This window comes from Saimiri boliviensis, chromosome 13 (genome assembly GCF_048565385.1).
Source record: "Saimiri boliviensis isolate mSaiBol1 chromosome 13, mSaiBol1.pri, whole genome shotgun sequence".
NCBI lineage: Eukaryota > Metazoa > Chordata > Mammalia > Primates > Cebidae > Saimiri > Saimiri boliviensis.
Genome location: NC_133461.1, coordinates 56,667,567 through 56,685,839, shown reverse-complemented (window position 1 = coordinate 56,685,839; position 18,273 = coordinate 56,667,567). Strand labels below are relative to the sequence as shown.

The window sequence follows — 18,273 nt, the reverse complement described above, 5'->3', positions numbered from 1 at the left end:
GTGGCACTTCTAATCACTTTCTCTTTCTTGAAATATTCTCCTCTCCCAGCTTTTGTGATACCCTACTCTGACGGAGACAAGTTGGTAGGTATGGTGGTGAAAGAGAATAGATGTTCTCTTCTCACTTCTAGGAAGCAAGGACATTAGCTAAGTACAATCATGAAAAAAAGCTGGAGATCTGAGTAGAGAGGAAATGTTGAAATAGTTTTCTTAGGAGAGTAGAAGAGTTAGTACATTAGGAAAAGAAAGGAAGTGCTGTCAATGCCAAGTCTAAGAATACTGGGAGTGGTTCTGCTAGCTATTATAATACAGGGCTTCAGGTTCATGACATGTTCTTATCTGGAGTTTGTGCTTTGTGTTAAGTTCAGATAAAAGTATCTGAGTTATACTTTAGAAAGTCAGAAAACTTATTTACCCCAGAATATGTTTTTATCCCTGTTTATGCTACTGTGCAAGAGAAAGCAAGAAAAAATGAGATGGTTTTGGGTAAAATTACCTGCATCTATATTCAGGCAGACTTCCTTTACAACTCTCCATAATGAAAGACTAGTCTTTACTAAAACTGACGGTCTCACCCTTGTTGTCCTATCTCTTAAAAAAAATTCAATCATCAAAGATTCCATATTCTTCTGGATTATAAGATTATAAAGCGTGGCTTTGTTCTTGTTCACAGGTATATTTCAAATGCCTAGAAAATTCTCCAGCCCAGTGTGTGCTCGGAAATTTTTTTTATTTCAATGAATAGACATGGGGCTGTTCCTACTCCAATTTCCTTCCCATGCTCCATTTAAATATGCTCAAGTTTATGCTATTGTTAAAAAGAAACGGCTCTGCTTCATATCCTCCTCTAGCTACTGCTACTATTACATCTCCTTGCCGTAACAGCAAAGTCTCCTGAATTTTTAAATTTAACAAATATTTGCTGGACATCACAATGCTGCCATTACAATTGCAGGTGCTACACATACAGCAATGAATTGGACATAAGTACAAAACATCTGAAAATTCCTCCTGCCATAGAGCTTTGTTTTAGTGGAAAAACAAAAACAATAAATACAAGTAAGAAAATTATGTATTAGGAGAGGATAAGTGCTACAGAGAAAAATAAAACAGGGAAGGATGTACGAACCAGGCAGCAAGGTAGTGAGTGGGGTGGCAATGACTGCAATTTAAAAAGCATCTTCAGGGAAGGTCTTCTCGAATGATGTTTAGACCTAGACCTGGAGAGGGCCAAGGAACAAGCCATGTGGATACTTGGAGGAAATTGTTAGAGGCAGAGAGAAGAGCAGTGTACGTACCCCGAGGTAAGAGAGTGACTGACTGGTTTGCTGAATAGGAAGAAGGCCAGGAAGCTGTTAGTAGGTATAATCTGTCTCTTGTCCTACCCTTTCCATTCGTGTCTCCATCTACTTTAACAACTATTCTCATTTCTATTTAGAAGCTGTTCTCACCAAGGTAATGAATAACCTTCAATATAAAAATAATGGATAATTTATTACTTTTTTCTTGACCTTTCTGCATATGTAGCACTTTTAATCACTTTCTCTTTCTTGAAATATTCTCTTCCCCCAGCTTTTGTAATACCCTGCTCTGATCTTCTCTTATATTGTTGGTAGCTTCTTAGTTTCCCTTCCTCTGCCCATTCCTTGAAGATCTAGGAGCCAGTAGTCTTTCCTCAGCCCTTGTGTCTTCTGATCCTACACTACAGGTTACAACTTGCTACCTGGGAGGACCAAATGAGTCCACAACAGTATCTCCTACTTCCCTCCAGGCACACACACACAAACACACACCTAAAATAGTTTTAGGTCAATCTTTTACAAAAAAATTCAGATTCTTGGTTTCTCTTAAAAAATCAGAAGATCTTGACATACTGGGCTAGTGTGACCATGTGATAGCAAATGGCTGGAACTGAGGAGGTGAGATCTTCTGTTTGTTATAATCCTTCCAACTTACACAATGAAGATATCTGCACTTAGACCCCACTAACTACAACCTAGTTACACTTACGGTGTCATAGGCTCATGAGTCTATAAACTCTGAGATATACAATCACCTTAATTGATCTCTGTATTAGTGGTTTCCGTATGCACTGATTGTCAAATCAGCCTAAGTTCTTATCTTTTATCTGCATTCTAAAGCAATAAACCCAACTACCATGGTATCCATTTCTGTTTGGACATCTCACAGGCACTTCAAACTCAATAGGCCTAATATTGAAATAATCTTCTCTCCCTTCATCTCACAAATTTGGCATTCCTTAGCTCAGGGCCTAGCACTACCATGAACTCAACAGCCCTTGCCAGAAACTTGAGAGTCGGCCTGAAAATTTTCCTAGCCTTCCTTATGGCTCCAAATCTACAAATCTTACTTATTTTACTTCCTACTTTGTTTTTTGTACTTGCCTTCTACTGCCAACTTCCACTATAATTTTATATCTAAGTTTTTCCAGTGGCTATATAATTGGGCTCCCTGTATCTACCCAGCTTTGCCCCACTTCAATTCATTCTCTACTCCTTAGAGTGATTTTTCTAAAATACTTGTTAGTCACTGGCTTAGAATTTTCATTTATTCATTCAATATTTATTGAATACTTATTCTTTAAAAGTCCCTGATTGAAGTGCTGGAAATATACAAAAGACAACAGAAGAAAGAAAAGTCCCTACTTTTCAATATTTTAAACTCTTCAGCATGATACACAAGGCCCTTTGTAATCTGATTCAGGTTTTCCTCTCCTCTCCAGCCTTATCTGTCACAAACTAAACCATTTGCTGTTCCTCAGATCACAGATTGGCTTCTGCCTATACCTCCCTTGTTCCCCATATTCCATTGCCTGGCTAATTCTACTTTCCCTAGGTTGTGATCTCTGTTGGGAAATGTTCTCTGAATCCACATGGTACGATGAGGTATCCTTTGTCACTCTACCTTAATTATTTCCTAATTCGATTCTGAAGCACTTGAAGAATCGTAACTTACTAATAATTAGCCACACAAAACACAGTATTTGTAGCACAATAGTGGTGACCCATATATTTTTTCTTAAATAGATGAATAGATGAAACAGGGCAAATATATCAACTCTGAAACAATATAGTTTGGAGTGGATTGACAGTGAATGAATACACCTAGGATTGCATATTGCACTGTGAATACCATGCAAATGGTAGGTGACAGACTAGACTCTACAATATGACTGTATCAGAGAATAATCAGGAAATGCAGCTTTGTGTCTACCTTAAATTCCAGTTAATTAGGTTGTTTAACTGTGATACTTGGCCACCAAATTAGTATGTTGATACCTGCTGTGATGCTAAAATTTATGGTAGTATACAGCTCAGAAACAAACTACTGTCAATTTTGAATCTTAAATATTTTAATCAACTTAATCAACTTGATCAAGGCAACTTAATTGCAAAAAGATGCAATTATATTTAATTTTTAATCAAGTCAACAAAGTTAAACAATGAAAAGTCTAAGTTTATTTATAAAACTGGTAAAAATAAAAGTTATGTATTCAACAAAAAAAACAAAGGATGATAAAAGTGTGTATCTCCAGTTTGCAACACCTAATGTATTAAGGATCCAACACTGAATGCCACAGTGATTAACAACAGAAAAAGCTAACCAGACAGTACAAGGTTATATATGAATTAGTCTTCTTCCTCCTAAAAGTCAGATTTGAATCTGATTAAGCTTCCAAATCAGGAATGTCCAATAAAACTTTCTAGGATGTCAGAAATGTTCTATACCTGTACCATCTATTATAATATGGTAGACACTAAGTGCATTTGACTACTGAGCAACTGAAATATGGCTATTACATCACAGGAACTACATTTTAATTTTATGTAACTGAATTTAAATTTAAGTGACTACCTGTGGCTACTGGCCACCATATTGGGCAGAGGAGCTCTAGATATAACTACTGATTTGCAGGAAACATAAAGCAATTGGGGAATGTTCAACCAACTACAGAAATGGAATCAATAAAATCACAACTGAGGGAAACTCTATAGGTAAAAAAAATCCAGTTTCTTCAACAAAGTACTATCAGGATGGTGATGACTCTTGAGGTGGGGAGGAAAGAAGTCATAATTAGGAGGTGGGCAATCCAGTGGGCTTCTGAAGTAGACAGCAAGGTTCTTTCATAGATGATGATGGTTATAATGACATTTGTCTTAATTCATAAAAACTGTATTAGTTTTACTGTTTTCTGTAATTGTTTGCTTTAACAACAAACAGTTTAAACAATTTAAGTCTCTTTCAAAGGTGATTAAATAATGTAAAGAGAATATAACAATGTTGGATAACTAGTTCTAGTGTCTGTTCTGACATTACCTAGCTATGAGATACTCCGCCTAATGAGTTACTATCTTGTTGGGCCTGTCAGATGAACTCTAAAATGAAGCTGTTACACTTGAAATAGCTTTATAAGGTTTTTTTTAAGGCCCTAAACATACACATGCAATGAAAATTAACCAGCCAAGTGCAGTGGCTCACACCTATAATCCTAGCACTTTGGGAAGCTGAGGCAGGCGGATCACCAGAGGTCAGGAGTTCAAGACCAGCCTGGCCAACAAGGTGAAACACCATCCCTGCCAAAAATACAATAAATTAGCTGGGCGCGGTGGCAGGCACCTGTAATCGCAGCTACTCAGGAGGCTGAGGTAGGAGAATAGCTTGAACCTGGGAGGCGGAGGATGCAGTGAGCTAAGATCATGCCATTGCAGTCCAGCCTGGGCTTCAAGAGCGAAACTCCGTCTCCAGAGAAAAGGGAAAGAAAATTAACCTGCATGATAATACTTTGCTTTTACGTTTTTTAGAGATGGGATCTTACTATGTTGCCCAGGCTGGTCTTGAACTCCTGGGCTTGAGTGATCCTCTTACCTCAGCCTCCCAAAATGCTGAGATTACAGGCATGAGCCACCATGCCTGGCCATAACATGCATAGTAATACTAAGAAAACCTTAAATACCTTTATCTAACTTAAAATAATGATTTGCAAAGAGAGCATGATTTATATATAAATTGATTCTTTTAAAATTGAGATTCCAGGCCGGCCACAGTGCTTCACACCTGTAATCCCAACACTTTGGGAGGCCAAGGCAGATGGATCACAGGTCAGGAGTTCGAGACTAGCCTGACTCACATGGTGAAACCCCGTCTCTACTCAAAACACAAAAATTAGCCAGGCGCAGTGGTGCACACCTGTAATCCCAGCTACTCAGGAGGCTGAGGTTGCAGTGAGCAGAGATCACGCCACTGTATTCCAGCCTGGCGACAGAGCAAGACTCTGTCTCCAAAAAAAAAAAGAGAGAGAGAGAGAAACAGATACCCTTGAAAACAACTGTCAAACAACTTTTTGTCAGTTTAATGAATCTCTGCAATTGCTACAGTGTTGATTTATAGCATTGTTTTTTCACCGTAAAGGCAAATTTCAGCCTAATCTGATTTGTTCTGAATTAGCTCAATAAATTATGCTCTATTCCATTCCCACAAGAATCATGGCATATCTATTCACTATCTCTTTTTTTATTTTTATTTTTTGAGATGGATTATCGCTCTATCACCATGCGGGAGTGCAGTGGCATGATCTTAGCTCATTGCAACCTCCACCTCATAGGTTCCAGATTCTCCTGCCTCAGCCTCCCAAGTAGCTGGGACTACAAGCATATGCCACCACACCCGGCTTATTTCTGTATTTTTAGTAGAGACAGAGTTTCACCATGTTGTTTAGGCTGGTTTCAATCTCTTCACCTTGTGATCCGCCCACCTCAGCCTCCCAAAGTGCTGGGATTACAGGTGTGAGCCACCACACCGGCCTTTACTATCTTTAAACTTAAGAATGCCTTTTGCAGTACTGATTCTTGTTCTAAAGTAAAATGGACATACTTTTCATTTTGTAGTTCCTGTATTTTCTTTAAATTTTCTCTGTTTTTTTCTTCAATTTCTTCTTTAAGTTCCTTTACCTGGGTTTTATAAAGTGTCTGCAAAACAAGTGATAAGAAGAAGTAAGTGTTTATGGTGGGTTAAAAACAATTTGGCAATTTCTTATAAATTTAAAAAATTAACATACGATCCACCATTTCCACTCTCAAGTATTTACCCATAACAAATGCAAATATATGTCAACACATAGTCTTACACATGAATTTTCCTTATGGTTTCATTTATAACAGCTCCAAACTGAAAATCATCCAGATATCCATCAATACGTGGGTTTAAAAAAATATGGTTAAGGCTGGGCGCGGTGGCTCAAGCCTGTAATCCCAGCACTTTGGGAGGCTGAGGCAGGTGGATCATGAGGTCAGGAGTTCAAGACCAGCCTGACCAAGATGGTGAAACCCCATCTCTACTAAAAATACAAAAATTAGCCGGGCGTCCTAGCAGGCGCCTGTAATTCCAGCTACTTAGGGAGGTCGAGGCAGGAGAAAAGCTTGAACCCAAGTGGCAGAGGTTACAATGAGCCACGATTACACCACCACACTCCAGCCTATGTGATACAGTGAGACTCTGTCTCAAAAAAAAAAAAAAAAAGGTTAATTCATATTACTTAGCAATAAAAGGAAATGAACTACTAATAAAACATGTAAATCTAAGAAACCTAAAAAATATGCTCAGTGAAAGAAACCAAGTGCTAAAGAATGTATACTGTGTGATTCCATGTATATGAAATTCTAGGACAGGCAAACATAATCAATAATGATGGACAAAAAATCAGTCATTGTCGGTGTATAGAGGTGGGTAAGGAAAGATGGAGAGAATGAAGGGCCACAAGGGAACTTTTTGTGGTGAAAAAATGTTCCATATGTTGACTGTGGTGGCCACACGGTTGTACATATTTGTAAAAATTTACTAACCAGTACACTTAAAACGGGTATATCATATAGAAATTATAGCTTAACAAAGTGTATTATAGATTTGGGATGACATTATAAAGAAATTTAACACACACTACTAATTTAAATGTTAGCTAGTTCTTGAATAATGTTAGAAAAATCACTTCTGTTTTGGTGGGTGGGATGGACTGGGTAGTTGACAGACAGGTAAAGAAATATCCACAAATAAGATTTATCAAGTATTCTGGTACTACATCTATCATATATGCTTATTTCAGAACAATGGTTCTTATAATACTCATTAAGCTTTTGCCAACTCCAACAAAAAATAGTTAATACATCAGACTCATATTGTGTTAGCTGCTGAAGTTACAGAGTAAACTTCCAGTCCTGATGTCTAATTCTCTTTTAACTACTCTCTTTATTTTACAAGAAAATAAAAAGGGGAAAAAATAGCAAGGGGCAGCAAACAGCTGTGGAGAACTACTTTAACACTTACTTATTACTCTAAGAAACAACACTTTTCTAGGCAAAAAAAATACATAAATTTTTATGAGGATGTAAATGAAAGAAGAATAACGGCTTACTCTAGGTTATTAAGAATTTCTTATTTTTTTATTGCATTTTAGGTTTTGGGGTACATGTGAAGAACATGCAAGATTGTTGCATAGGTACACACATGGCAGTGTGGTTTGCTGCCTTCCATCCCCTCACCTGTATCTGTCGTTTCTCCACATGCTATCTCTTCCCACCCCCCCACCCTCATCCCTCCCCCATTTCCCCCCAACGAACCCCAGTGTGTAGTGCTCCCCTCCCTGTGTCCATGTGTTCTCATTGTTCAACACCCGCCTATGAGTGAGAACATGCGGTGTTTGCTTTTCTGCTCTTGTGTCAGTTTGCTGAGAATGATGGTTTCCAGGTTCATCCATGTCCCTACAAAGGACACGAACTCATCGTTTTTGATGGCTGCATAATATTCCATGGTGTATATGTACCACATTTTCCCTATCCAGTCTATCATTGATGGGCACTTGGGGTGGTTCCAGGTCTTTGCTATTGTAAACAGTGCTGCAATGAACATTCGTGTGCATGTGTCCTTATAGTAGAATGATTTATAATCCTTTGGATATATACCCAGTAATGGGATTGCTGGGTCAAATGGGATTTCTATTTTTAGGTCATTGAGGAATCGCCACACTGTCTTCCACAATGGTTGAATTAATTTGCATTCCCACCAACAGTGTAAAAGTGTTCCTATTTCTCCACATCCTCTCCAGCATCTGTTGTTTCCAGATTTTTTTTTTTTTTTTTTTGAGACGGAGTTTTGCTCGTTAACCAGGCTGGAGTGCAATGGCGCGATCTCGGCTCACTGCAACCTCCGCCTCCTGGGTTCGGGCAATTCTCCTGCTTCAGCCTCCTGAGTAGCTGGGATTACAGACACGCGCCACCATGCCCAGCTAATTTTTTGTATTTTTAGTAGAGATGGGGTTTCACCATGTTGACCAGGATGGTCTCGATCTCTTGACCTTGTGATCCACCCACCTGGGCCTCCCAAAGTGCTGGGATTACAGGCGTGAGCCACCGCGCCCGGCCGTTTCCAGATTTTTTAATGATCGCCATTCTAACTGTTGTGAGATGGTATCTCAATGTGGTTTTGATTTGCATTTCTCTAATGACCAGTGATGATGAGCATTTTTTCATATATTTGTTGGCCTCCTGTATGTCTTCTTTGGAAAGTGTCTGTTCAGATCCTTTGCCCATTTTTGAATAGGCTTGTTTGTTTTTTTCTTGTAGATCTGTTTTAGTTCTTTGTAAATTCTGGATATCAGCCCCTTGTCAGATGGGTAGACTGCAAAAATTTTTTCCCATTCTGTTGGTTGCCAATTCACTCTACTGACTGTTTCTTTTGCCGTGCAGAAGCTATGGAGTTTTATTAGGTCCCATTTGTCTATTTTGGCTTTTGTTGCCATTGCTTTTGGCGTTTTGGTCATGAAGTCCTTGCCTACGCCTATGTCCTGAATGGTTTTGCCTAGATTTTCTTCTAGGGTTTTTATGGTGTTAGGTCTGATGTTTAAGAATTTCTAAAATTAAGTAATCTATTTGGCCTTTAGGACTCAGATTCTTACCTCTCTGACTTCAAATACTGAAATTCAAGTAAGTAAATCAATGAAGGGATAAAAAGAAAAATAATCTGATTTAAAAACCCAGAATAAAGACAAATCTTAAAATTTGGTTGATAACAGCTTATTGAATTGAATGCTATTTAATCCAATGCCCACAAGCAATGGAATAAATCAGAACTGAGACAGGGTCAGGTTTTGTACTATTTTCTAGAAGCAAATCAACGCAAGTCATTTGACATCCATCCAAACATCTGGAAGCACTGGATGATTGCTTGGTGGAAGCTTATTTCAAAAAAGTATATGGGATGCTATAGATCACTTTGCAGAAGTCAGCAGTACATATTTTGAATAATTCCTTTTAACATACACTCAAGGAAAGAATTTCCAACAATATTGAAAACTTTTTCGTTTTGTTTATGAGACAGAGTCTTGCTCTGTTGCCCAGGCTGGAGCACAGGGGCATGACCTGGGCTTATTACAATGTTCACCTATCAGGTTAAAGTGATCCTCCTGCTTCAGCCTCCGGAGTAGCTGGGATTACAGAAACCCAGCTAATTTTTTTTTTTTTTTTTTTTTTTTTTTTGAGATGGAGTTTCGCTCTTGTTACTCAGGCTGGAGTGCAATGGCGCGATCTCGGCTCACCGCAACCTCCGCCTCCTGGGTTCAGGCAATTCTCCTGCCTCAGCGACCTGAGTAGCTGGGATTACAGGCATGCGCCACCATGCCCAGCTGATTTTTTTGTATTTTTAGTAGAGACGGGGTTTCACCATGTTGACCAGGATGGTCTCGATCTCTTGACCTCGTGATCCACCTGCCTCGGCCTCCCAAAGTGCTGGGATTACAGGCTTGAGCCACCGTGCCCGGCTGATGAACCCAGCTGATTTTTATATCTTTAGTAGAGACACAGTTTCATCATGTAAGCCAGGCTGGTCTCAACCTCCTGACCTCAGGTGATCCACCTGCTTTGGCCTCCCAAAGTGCTGGGATTATAGGCATGAGCCACCACGCCTGGCCTGAAAAGTTTTTAAAATTTAAAAACATATACCAATGACTGCCTAATATGCCAAGAAACAGACAAACAAAAAGTAGAAAGTGACAACGTTTATTAGAAGATGAGTCATGTGAAAAAGTATTACGGTTCACATAAAAGAATCTAAATACCTTGTTTTAAGTCAGATTTTGAAACAGTGTGTATGTTAAAAATGATTCTCACTTACCGAGAAATATTGCTCAGCTTCAAGCTGATCTTGTAGTTCCCGCATCTGTCCTTCATTTCCTCTATACTGTCTTCAGAGGAAAAGAAAAACAATGAACAATTGCTCTTACCTATACTAGACATTATATTATTCTTAGTTTGTTAGAGTTGCTAAATTAAAAAAGGTTTGCTAAAACAATATTTTTTTAAAAAATATTTCATTATTATTTTACTAATTAATGTGGTCAGATCACACTGGTTCTATCTTGCTCCTTATAAAATGATGCTATGCAAAAGTAGTGAGAACCCTTTTCTACTGATGATCACTTCTTAGAGAATAGTAATTGTGGGTCTACCCAAACTAAAAAAATAAAACTGATACCGTATTTTTGGTTAATTTTTACAGAGAAAATCAGTCATGGGGAAGAAAACATCTTGTACGGTAAGTAAAAAAAGAGGGGGGGCATGAAAATATTTAATAAGTAATAATTCAGTGCTATATACATAGTACTATAGTTAATAATAATTCAGTACTACATACTAGATATTACGGCCAATTAAGTACAAGAAAGGGGCTGGTGAAAATGAGTCATCGAGTAAGAATGGAAAGCAAGAACAAACTGACAAAGAAGGAGGAATGAGGAATGCAGACAGACAACTGCCTGTATATAATATAAACATAAACACAACTCAAATGGGAGCAGATTCCGAAAGACGGAAACATAATGTAACCCAAAGACAGACTTTTCAAAAATTATTTACTGTCTAATATGAAAGCCTAGCAGCTAGGCTTGAAAATCTAGCTGCTAGACTTTCCTATTAGTCATAAATAGCTTTGTATTCTCAGTATCTAAAAAAGTCATGTAGTTGATAGAAAGTCTTCAACAAATGTCCACTGAATGCTGAGTGAGAGTATTTTTGCAGAAAAAAATTATAAAACTCATTTTGATGAAAATCGTGGCCCTAAAAGAGGAAAAGAATTTCACCAATATAAATCCAACTTTATATAAACTGACAATTCAATCCAAGAATCACTTTTGTAAATGAAGCTAGCAAGTGATGATATAATAAAAAATTTGGAGGAAATAAAAACATAGGACTTGGCATATGATATATGCATTTTTGATATTAAACTTGCGAAGCATATTCTTAGACAAATTCTGAAAGCAATTCTGACATCTTGCTTGGTCTCCATTTCAAGTAAGCAGGCATATCACAACCCAAGAGTCACGGAAAAAGAAAAAAGACATTTTTGCATTTTGAGATCAATCAAAGACACAAAACAAAATGAATGAAGTGTCATCATATCTAATTCTGGTCTCTGAAATATAGAAACTTGAACATCTACCAGGCACTGTGATTTTCGTAATTCTAATCTGAAGAAATGTGATGACTTTTGTGGACATGAAAATCAGATGAGAAAACTGCGGTCTTTCCAAAGCCTGAACTCCCTTGCAAACCTCTGCAAGTAAATGCTTTTATTCCTAAATACTTTTTTTCCTATCTTTCACAAACTCTACGTACATAATCTGTACAAATGCAAAATATCAAACATACAAGTCAATGATGAACACAAAAAATAAAGAAATCACAATGTTATTTTTAAGACTTACTTTGTAAGCTGAGCTAACTCAAATTCTAATAATCTCTTTGCTTCCAATAAAGTATTTATTTCCTGTTTCATCTGCTTTTCTAAACCTTTTAAATTGTCTGCCTCGAATGCCTGAGTCTTCAATTCATTTTGTAACAACAGCCGCTTATTTGATTCCTGCTCCAGTTGCAGGGTTAGATTCTTAACCTATGAATGAAAAAAATAATTGGGATCTTAAATCTCTTAAATAATTTATTAGACATTATTTGAAAGAATACTAACCAAATCAAGTATATCATAATTCATGGTACTAGAAAATATTGGTATTTAAAAGGGTCTTCATTGTTCCACGTTTTATTATTGTAGATTTACTATTAAGTCAAAATTAATTTCCAAATTTCAGACATAAGATCTTATGGAGGGAAAAAAATTCTGGTTCCTTTCTACTCCAATCAGCATTAAAATTCTGGAGTACAAATAGTCACTTCTAGGCCAGGCACAGTGGTTCACACCTATAATCCCAGCACTTTGGGAGGCTGAGGTGGATGGATTACTTGAGCCCGGAGGTTGAGACCAGCATAGTCAACATGGTGTAATCCTGTCTCTACAAAAAAATACAAAAATTGGCCAGCCATTGTAGTACACTTCTGTAGTCCCAGTTACGTGTGAAGATCACCTAAGCCTGGGAGGCAGAGGTTGCAGTGAGCTGAGATCATGCCACTTTACTCCAGCAAAAGTGACATTGAGACCCTGTCTCAGACACACACACACACACACACACACACACACACACACACACACAGAGAGAGAGAGAGAGAGAGATTTATGGGGGAACATTTGAAAGGAAAGGAGTACTTATATTTACCTGTTTATGTGCTCTACTCTATAACCCTTCAAAGCTTAACAAAACAAACTGAATGTACATTTCATTCAACTCAATAAATAGGTACGAAGTGCTTATTAAGTGTTGGGATCAATGAACTCAATGTACAATGACAAATGTACAGTGGTTTATAATGGCCTTCATGTTCTGTTCTATCATTATCCATTCTCTACAATCTAATCATATTCTTCAGATCCTCAAATGCAGCCAATTCTCCCTCACCTCACAGTTCTTGTACATGCTACTCCTTCTGTTTTATCCTCCTTCATTTGTTCATTCTTTACCTCTCAAATTAAATGTCATACTCTTGGCAAGGCCTTCTGTTAACTCCCAAATGTGGTTAGTCATACACCCCTATAACATTCAGTGCTTCCTTTTTAATTATTTGCAATGCTTGTAGTTACTACTCTTTTATCTGTTTTCCCCTCCTGGCTGTAAGTTCCAACAAAGTCAGGACCATACCTATATTTTACTTACTCCAGTAACCCCAACTCCTAGCACAGAACCAGGAAAATAATAGGTAGTCAAAAACTATGTTTTTTAAAATGACTGAATATTATCTTTAAAAATTTGAACATATATTCCTTCTGCATGCTAGTTTTTAACAGGTATCTCTAATTATTCTTCTTTCTAGTCCATTCTATATACCACTACCAGATTGATTTTTTTTCCTTTTTTTTTTTTTTTTTTGAGACGGAGTCTCACTCTGTCACCAGGCTGGAGAGCACTGGCGCAATCTCAGCTTACTGCAACCTCCGCCACCCAGGTACAAGCGATTCTCCTGCCTCAGCCTCCTGAATAGCTGGGACTACAGGCACCCACCACCACACCTGGCTAATTTTTGTATTTTTAGTAGAGCTGGGGCTTCATCATAATGGCCAGGCTGGTCTCAAACTCCTGACCTTGTGATACTCCTGCCTCGGCCCAGACTGATTTTTCTAAAAGTGTTTTCACCTATAGCTCCCATGCAGGTTTTATTTTTTATGTTTTTTGAGATAGCATCTCACTCTGATATCCAGGCTGGCGTGCCATGGCATAATTTCAGCTCACTGCAGCCTCAACCTCCTAAGGTGCAAGCAATCCCCCCACCTCACCCTCCTGAGTAGCTGGGACTATAGGCATGCGTCACCACACCTAGCTTATTTTTGTATTTCAGACAAGAGTTTCACCATGTTGCCTGGGCTGGTTTAAAACTCCTGAGCTCAAGTGATCTGCCGATCTGCTCACCTTGGCCTCCAAAAGTACTAGGATTACAGGTATGAGCCAATGTGCCTGGCTACCCATGCAAGTTTTAAAGAGTAACAATACTTTGGCCTCCAAATTTCTCCCATAACTACTCAACATGTTTCTTCTTCTCTGGTCATATCAAGTTCCTTTTTATGCCTTTCATGCCTTACTTACTCATCGTCTTATCCACTCAATATTCCCTTTATTATCCATATCTTTACTGATAATATTCCCTCTACCAAGTAAAACTCTTGACTCTAAAACTATCACCTTATGAAGTCTTATTCAACCTTTAAAACCTAGGTAACATGTTACGTCTTCTTGAGAAGGCTTTTAGTCTTAGAAATATTTTTTTTTTTTTGAGACAGTCTTGCTCTGTCGCCCAGGCTGGAGTGCAGTGGCATGATCTCGGCTTACTGCAACCTCTACCTCCAGGGTTCAATTGATTCTCCTGCCTCAGTCTCCTGAGTAGCTGAGACTACAGGCGCATGCCACTACGCTCAGGTAATTTTTTGTATTTTTAGTAGAGACGGGGTATCACCATGTTAGTCAGGATGGTCTCGATCTCCTGACCTTGTGATCTGCCCACCTCGACCTCCCAAAGTGCTAGGATTATACGTGTGAGTCACCGTGCCTAGCAGAAATAATTTCTAAACTACATATAGTAACCAGAACATATTGTCATTTTATCTTTTATTAACTGCTTTATAAAATGTATACCCTGTGCTATCAATCTAAGCCAGGAATGACTGCAGTTAAATACTTTTAAGAAATCTAACAGCAACACTCTTTCTTGGAGGATACAGGATACCTTATAATAAAGATATTGTTTTTTTCTTTAAAGTAGATGGTCAGTTTTTCAGGGAAGGAACTATGACATTTCAAAATAGTTGTACTGTCATAGTGAAAAATGGCATAGATCATACAGAGTGAATGTTCAGTAACTATCTGATGAGGAAAATTCTAGGTGCTGGGGTGGCATATAGCAGTGAACACAAACCCAGGTCAATTATTTCATTCAAATCTCCTTCATCGTGTTTAAATTATAGATAACTCTTTAGTCGTAACTTATATAATCGTTTCTCTTTTAAAAAGATGAACAAAACCAGTACTATTTTTCTTACTTCATCCTCCATCCTTTCTTTATTTCCAGTCAAATGTTCCAGTTTCTGCTGAGATTGCTTCAGATCAACATCTAGCATGGAACACTGTTTCTCAACCTGAACAACCCGATTTTCAGCCTTCTCTCGAGCTTCTCTTTCTTCTTTCAGCTTTTTTTCCATCTCTGTGAAAGCAAAAAGTCATAAACATACTTTTAAAGAAAGAGTACTTTAATACATTTCACTTTATATGAGCTGTAAATTGGTTTCAAACATCTCGTTTTTATCCTGGGACTTGAATAGAGCTATTTATTATAGAAATTCTCATGTTATGTGAACTATTTATATAGTAGAAATCTCTAAAGAAAGAGAGTTATAAAATATAATACAGTAATAAAATCTTCTAAAACCAACTCTTACCCAATCATAAGAGATTAATCAGTACCACTTCCAGACTAGAAGGTGAAGAGTGTAGCTAGAAAGAAAGTGAATTAACAAAGAATAATAATGAAGGTACATCAAGTACAAGGAGAAAAATAAGGCTGAATTTATACCATGCATTGTTCCAGAAAAGGTTCAAGAGGCTTAAGGCCATGGTAGGAACTCCAATTTATATAATTCAGATGAATAAAATTCTACGGTAGTACAATACCTCTTAATTATTACTACAAGATAATAGCCTACACTGAGATTCCTTTTTTGAAATATACCTAGGCTTCTGAGAGGTTAGCTTTTCCATGTTCATGCAACTACTAAGTTGCCCCATCAGGATTCAAGTTTATTAAGTCTGCTTTCCTACTCTCCGAGACTACCCTCTAGGTGAGAAAACACAGAACTATCAAATAAATATAAATATACTATTCCATATCTTCCCCCCAAACTTACAGATTTAGCTGCACTAATAAAATTGTCACCTCTTAAGATCCTTCTGGGCCGGGTGCGGTGGCTCATGCCTGTAATCCCAGCACTTTGGGAGGCCGAGGCGGGTGGATCACAAGATCGAGAGATGGTCAAGAGATCGAGACCATCCTGGTCAACATGGTGAAACCTCGTCTCTTCTAAAAATACAAAAAATCAGCTGGGTACGGTGGTGCATGCCTGTAATCCCAGCTACTCTGGAGGCCGAGGCAGGAGAATTGCCTGAACCCAGGAGGCGGAGGTTGCGGTGAGCTGAGATCGTGCCATTGCACTCCAGCCTGAGTAACAAGAGCGAAACTCCGTCTCCAAAAAAAAAAAAAAAAAAGATCCTTCTGTTTAATCAAACACAAATCCATCCACTATGTTCTTCTGACTCCAGAGCTCCAGACTTAGATACCAACTGACTATTTAACATCTCCACCTAGGTATCTAAAGTTATTAAAGTTAACATATCCACAATAGATGCCTTTACTTCCGACCTATCCCCAACTACTCCAACCCCAGTTAGTCTGAGTCTCTTTCTTTTTGTTTTTTGAGACAGTGTCTTGTTCTACCACCTGGGATGGAGTGCAGTGGTGCAACCTCTGCCTCCTGGGGTTCAAGTAATTCTGCCTCAGCCTCCTGAGTATCTGGGATTACAGGCGTGCGCCACTATACCCAGCTTTTTTTTTTTCTTTTCTTTCTTTTCTTTCTTTCTTTCTTTCTTTCTTTTTTTTTTTTTAAGTAGAGACAGTGTTTTACCATGTTGCCCACGCTGGTCTCAAACTCCTGACCTCAAATGATCTGCCTGCCTTGGCCTCCCAAAGTGCTTAGATTACAGGTATGAGCCAACAATCTCAGCCTTAGTCTCAATATACAACCATCCAATCAGCTGTTCAAATTAAAAGCCTCAGTCTTTCTTGATTCCCTTTTTTTCCCCGTTGTGAGACAAGGTCTTGCTCTGTTGCCCGGGCTGGAGTGCAGTGGTGCAATCTCGGCTCACTGCAACCTCCACTTCCCAGGTTTAAGCAATTCTCCTGCCTCAGCCTCTCAAGTAGCTGAGATTACAGGTGCCTTCCACCACACCCAGCTAATGTTTGTATTTTTAGTAGCAATGGGGTTTCACCATGTTGGCCAAGTGGGTTACAAACTCCTACCTCAAGTGATCTGCCCGCCTTGGCCTCCCAAAGTGCTGGGATTACAGGCATGAGCCACAGCACCCAGCTTCTTTCTCCTTTTTCTATCCAATTCATCACCAACTCTTGTCCTCTATACCTCAACTTCTTTCCCTCTCTACTACTACCAGTGTTTACAGCATATAGGCTTCTAACTGATCTCCCTTTTTATCACTGTTCTCACTCTTGCAAGCATTCTCCACACAGCAGCAGGAGAGATCTTTTAACAATATAAATTACACATCCCAGAAGCTTAAAATGCACGAGTGGCTTCATACAGATCTTAGAGTAAGAATATTGAACTCACTATCACTTCTGCCTGGAATGTATTTTTCTCCAGCTCCTTTAAGAGCTGGTTCATTTTGACTTTCAGTTCTTACCTCAAATATTACTAGCTCAGAGAGCCTTTCCTCAGAACCCCATCTAGGGCAGTGCCAAATTAAAACAATCACATTAATGTGTATTTCCTTCACATTAATAATTACAAGCTGTACCTATTTTCATTTATGTATTCTTTTTTTTTTTGTCTATCTCCGACATCTGAATGTAAACTCCAGGCTTCATCTGCTTTATTCTTTGTTATATTCCCAGCTGTGCCTCGCCTGTAGTAGGCAGTCAATAATTAACTTAAGTGAAAGAAATAAAAGTAGCTCAGTATGGCCAAAGCACAGGGTACATACAACAAAGTGCAGAGTAGTATGACTGTAAAAGATAGGCAGGTGTCAACTCAAAGATTCTACATATCCAAGGAATTTGAAAGGTACCCTGCAAACAATGAAAAGCCGCTAAAGAATTTTAAGGACAACAAAAATATGATTTGAACTAAAAAGGAAAATTGTTCTAACCTAAGTAAGAATGACTGATGAGGAGAACAACTCTTGGCAGGTGATGATGTGATGTTCAGTAGCCAAGATAATAGCTACTGAAAACTTTCTATGCACAGGCACTTTACATGCATTTTCCCATCTAACTTAGAATAGTTACAAAGCAACATTTATCTGTCTGATTCCAAAGCCTTGGCTCATAAAGACAATATGGCCATTAACTAGGTTAGTGAGAATAAAGAATAAGAGCAGGTTTGATGGATAAGATTATGAGCTTTCTTTCCCGCAAAAAGAATTTAAGATGCTAACCCATCGAGACTGTAGTACATTAAGAATAAGTAGAAGGTAAAAAAAAGACTTGTTAGAAGTTTGGATATTTAAAAATTTTTTTCTATAAAGAATCTGATGCCACTGAAGTT

At 38.3% G+C, this 18,273-nt stretch overlaps 1 protein-coding gene across 4 annotated transcripts in view; it reads right to left on the bottom strand.

The window, feature by feature from the left end:
- Positions 1–18,273, bottom strand: part of LOC101051787 (rho-associated protein kinase 1) — a 167,831-nt gene that overhangs the window by 23,508 nt on the left and 126,050 nt on the right. For all 4 annotated transcript variants that reach the window (XM_003924789.4, XM_010335516.3, XM_074383705.1 and 1 more), the window contains 4 exons: positions 14,983–15,143; positions 11,771–11,955; positions 10,180–10,249; positions 5,893–5,987 (listed from right to left, as the gene is read on the bottom strand). In XM_003924789.4, the coding sequence (XP_003924838.1) occupies positions 5,893–5,987; positions 10,180–10,249; positions 11,771–11,955; positions 14,983–15,143 (511 nt within the window). The remainder of the gene's footprint in view (positions 1–5,892; positions 5,988–10,179; positions 10,250–11,770; positions 11,956–14,982; positions 15,144–18,273) is intronic.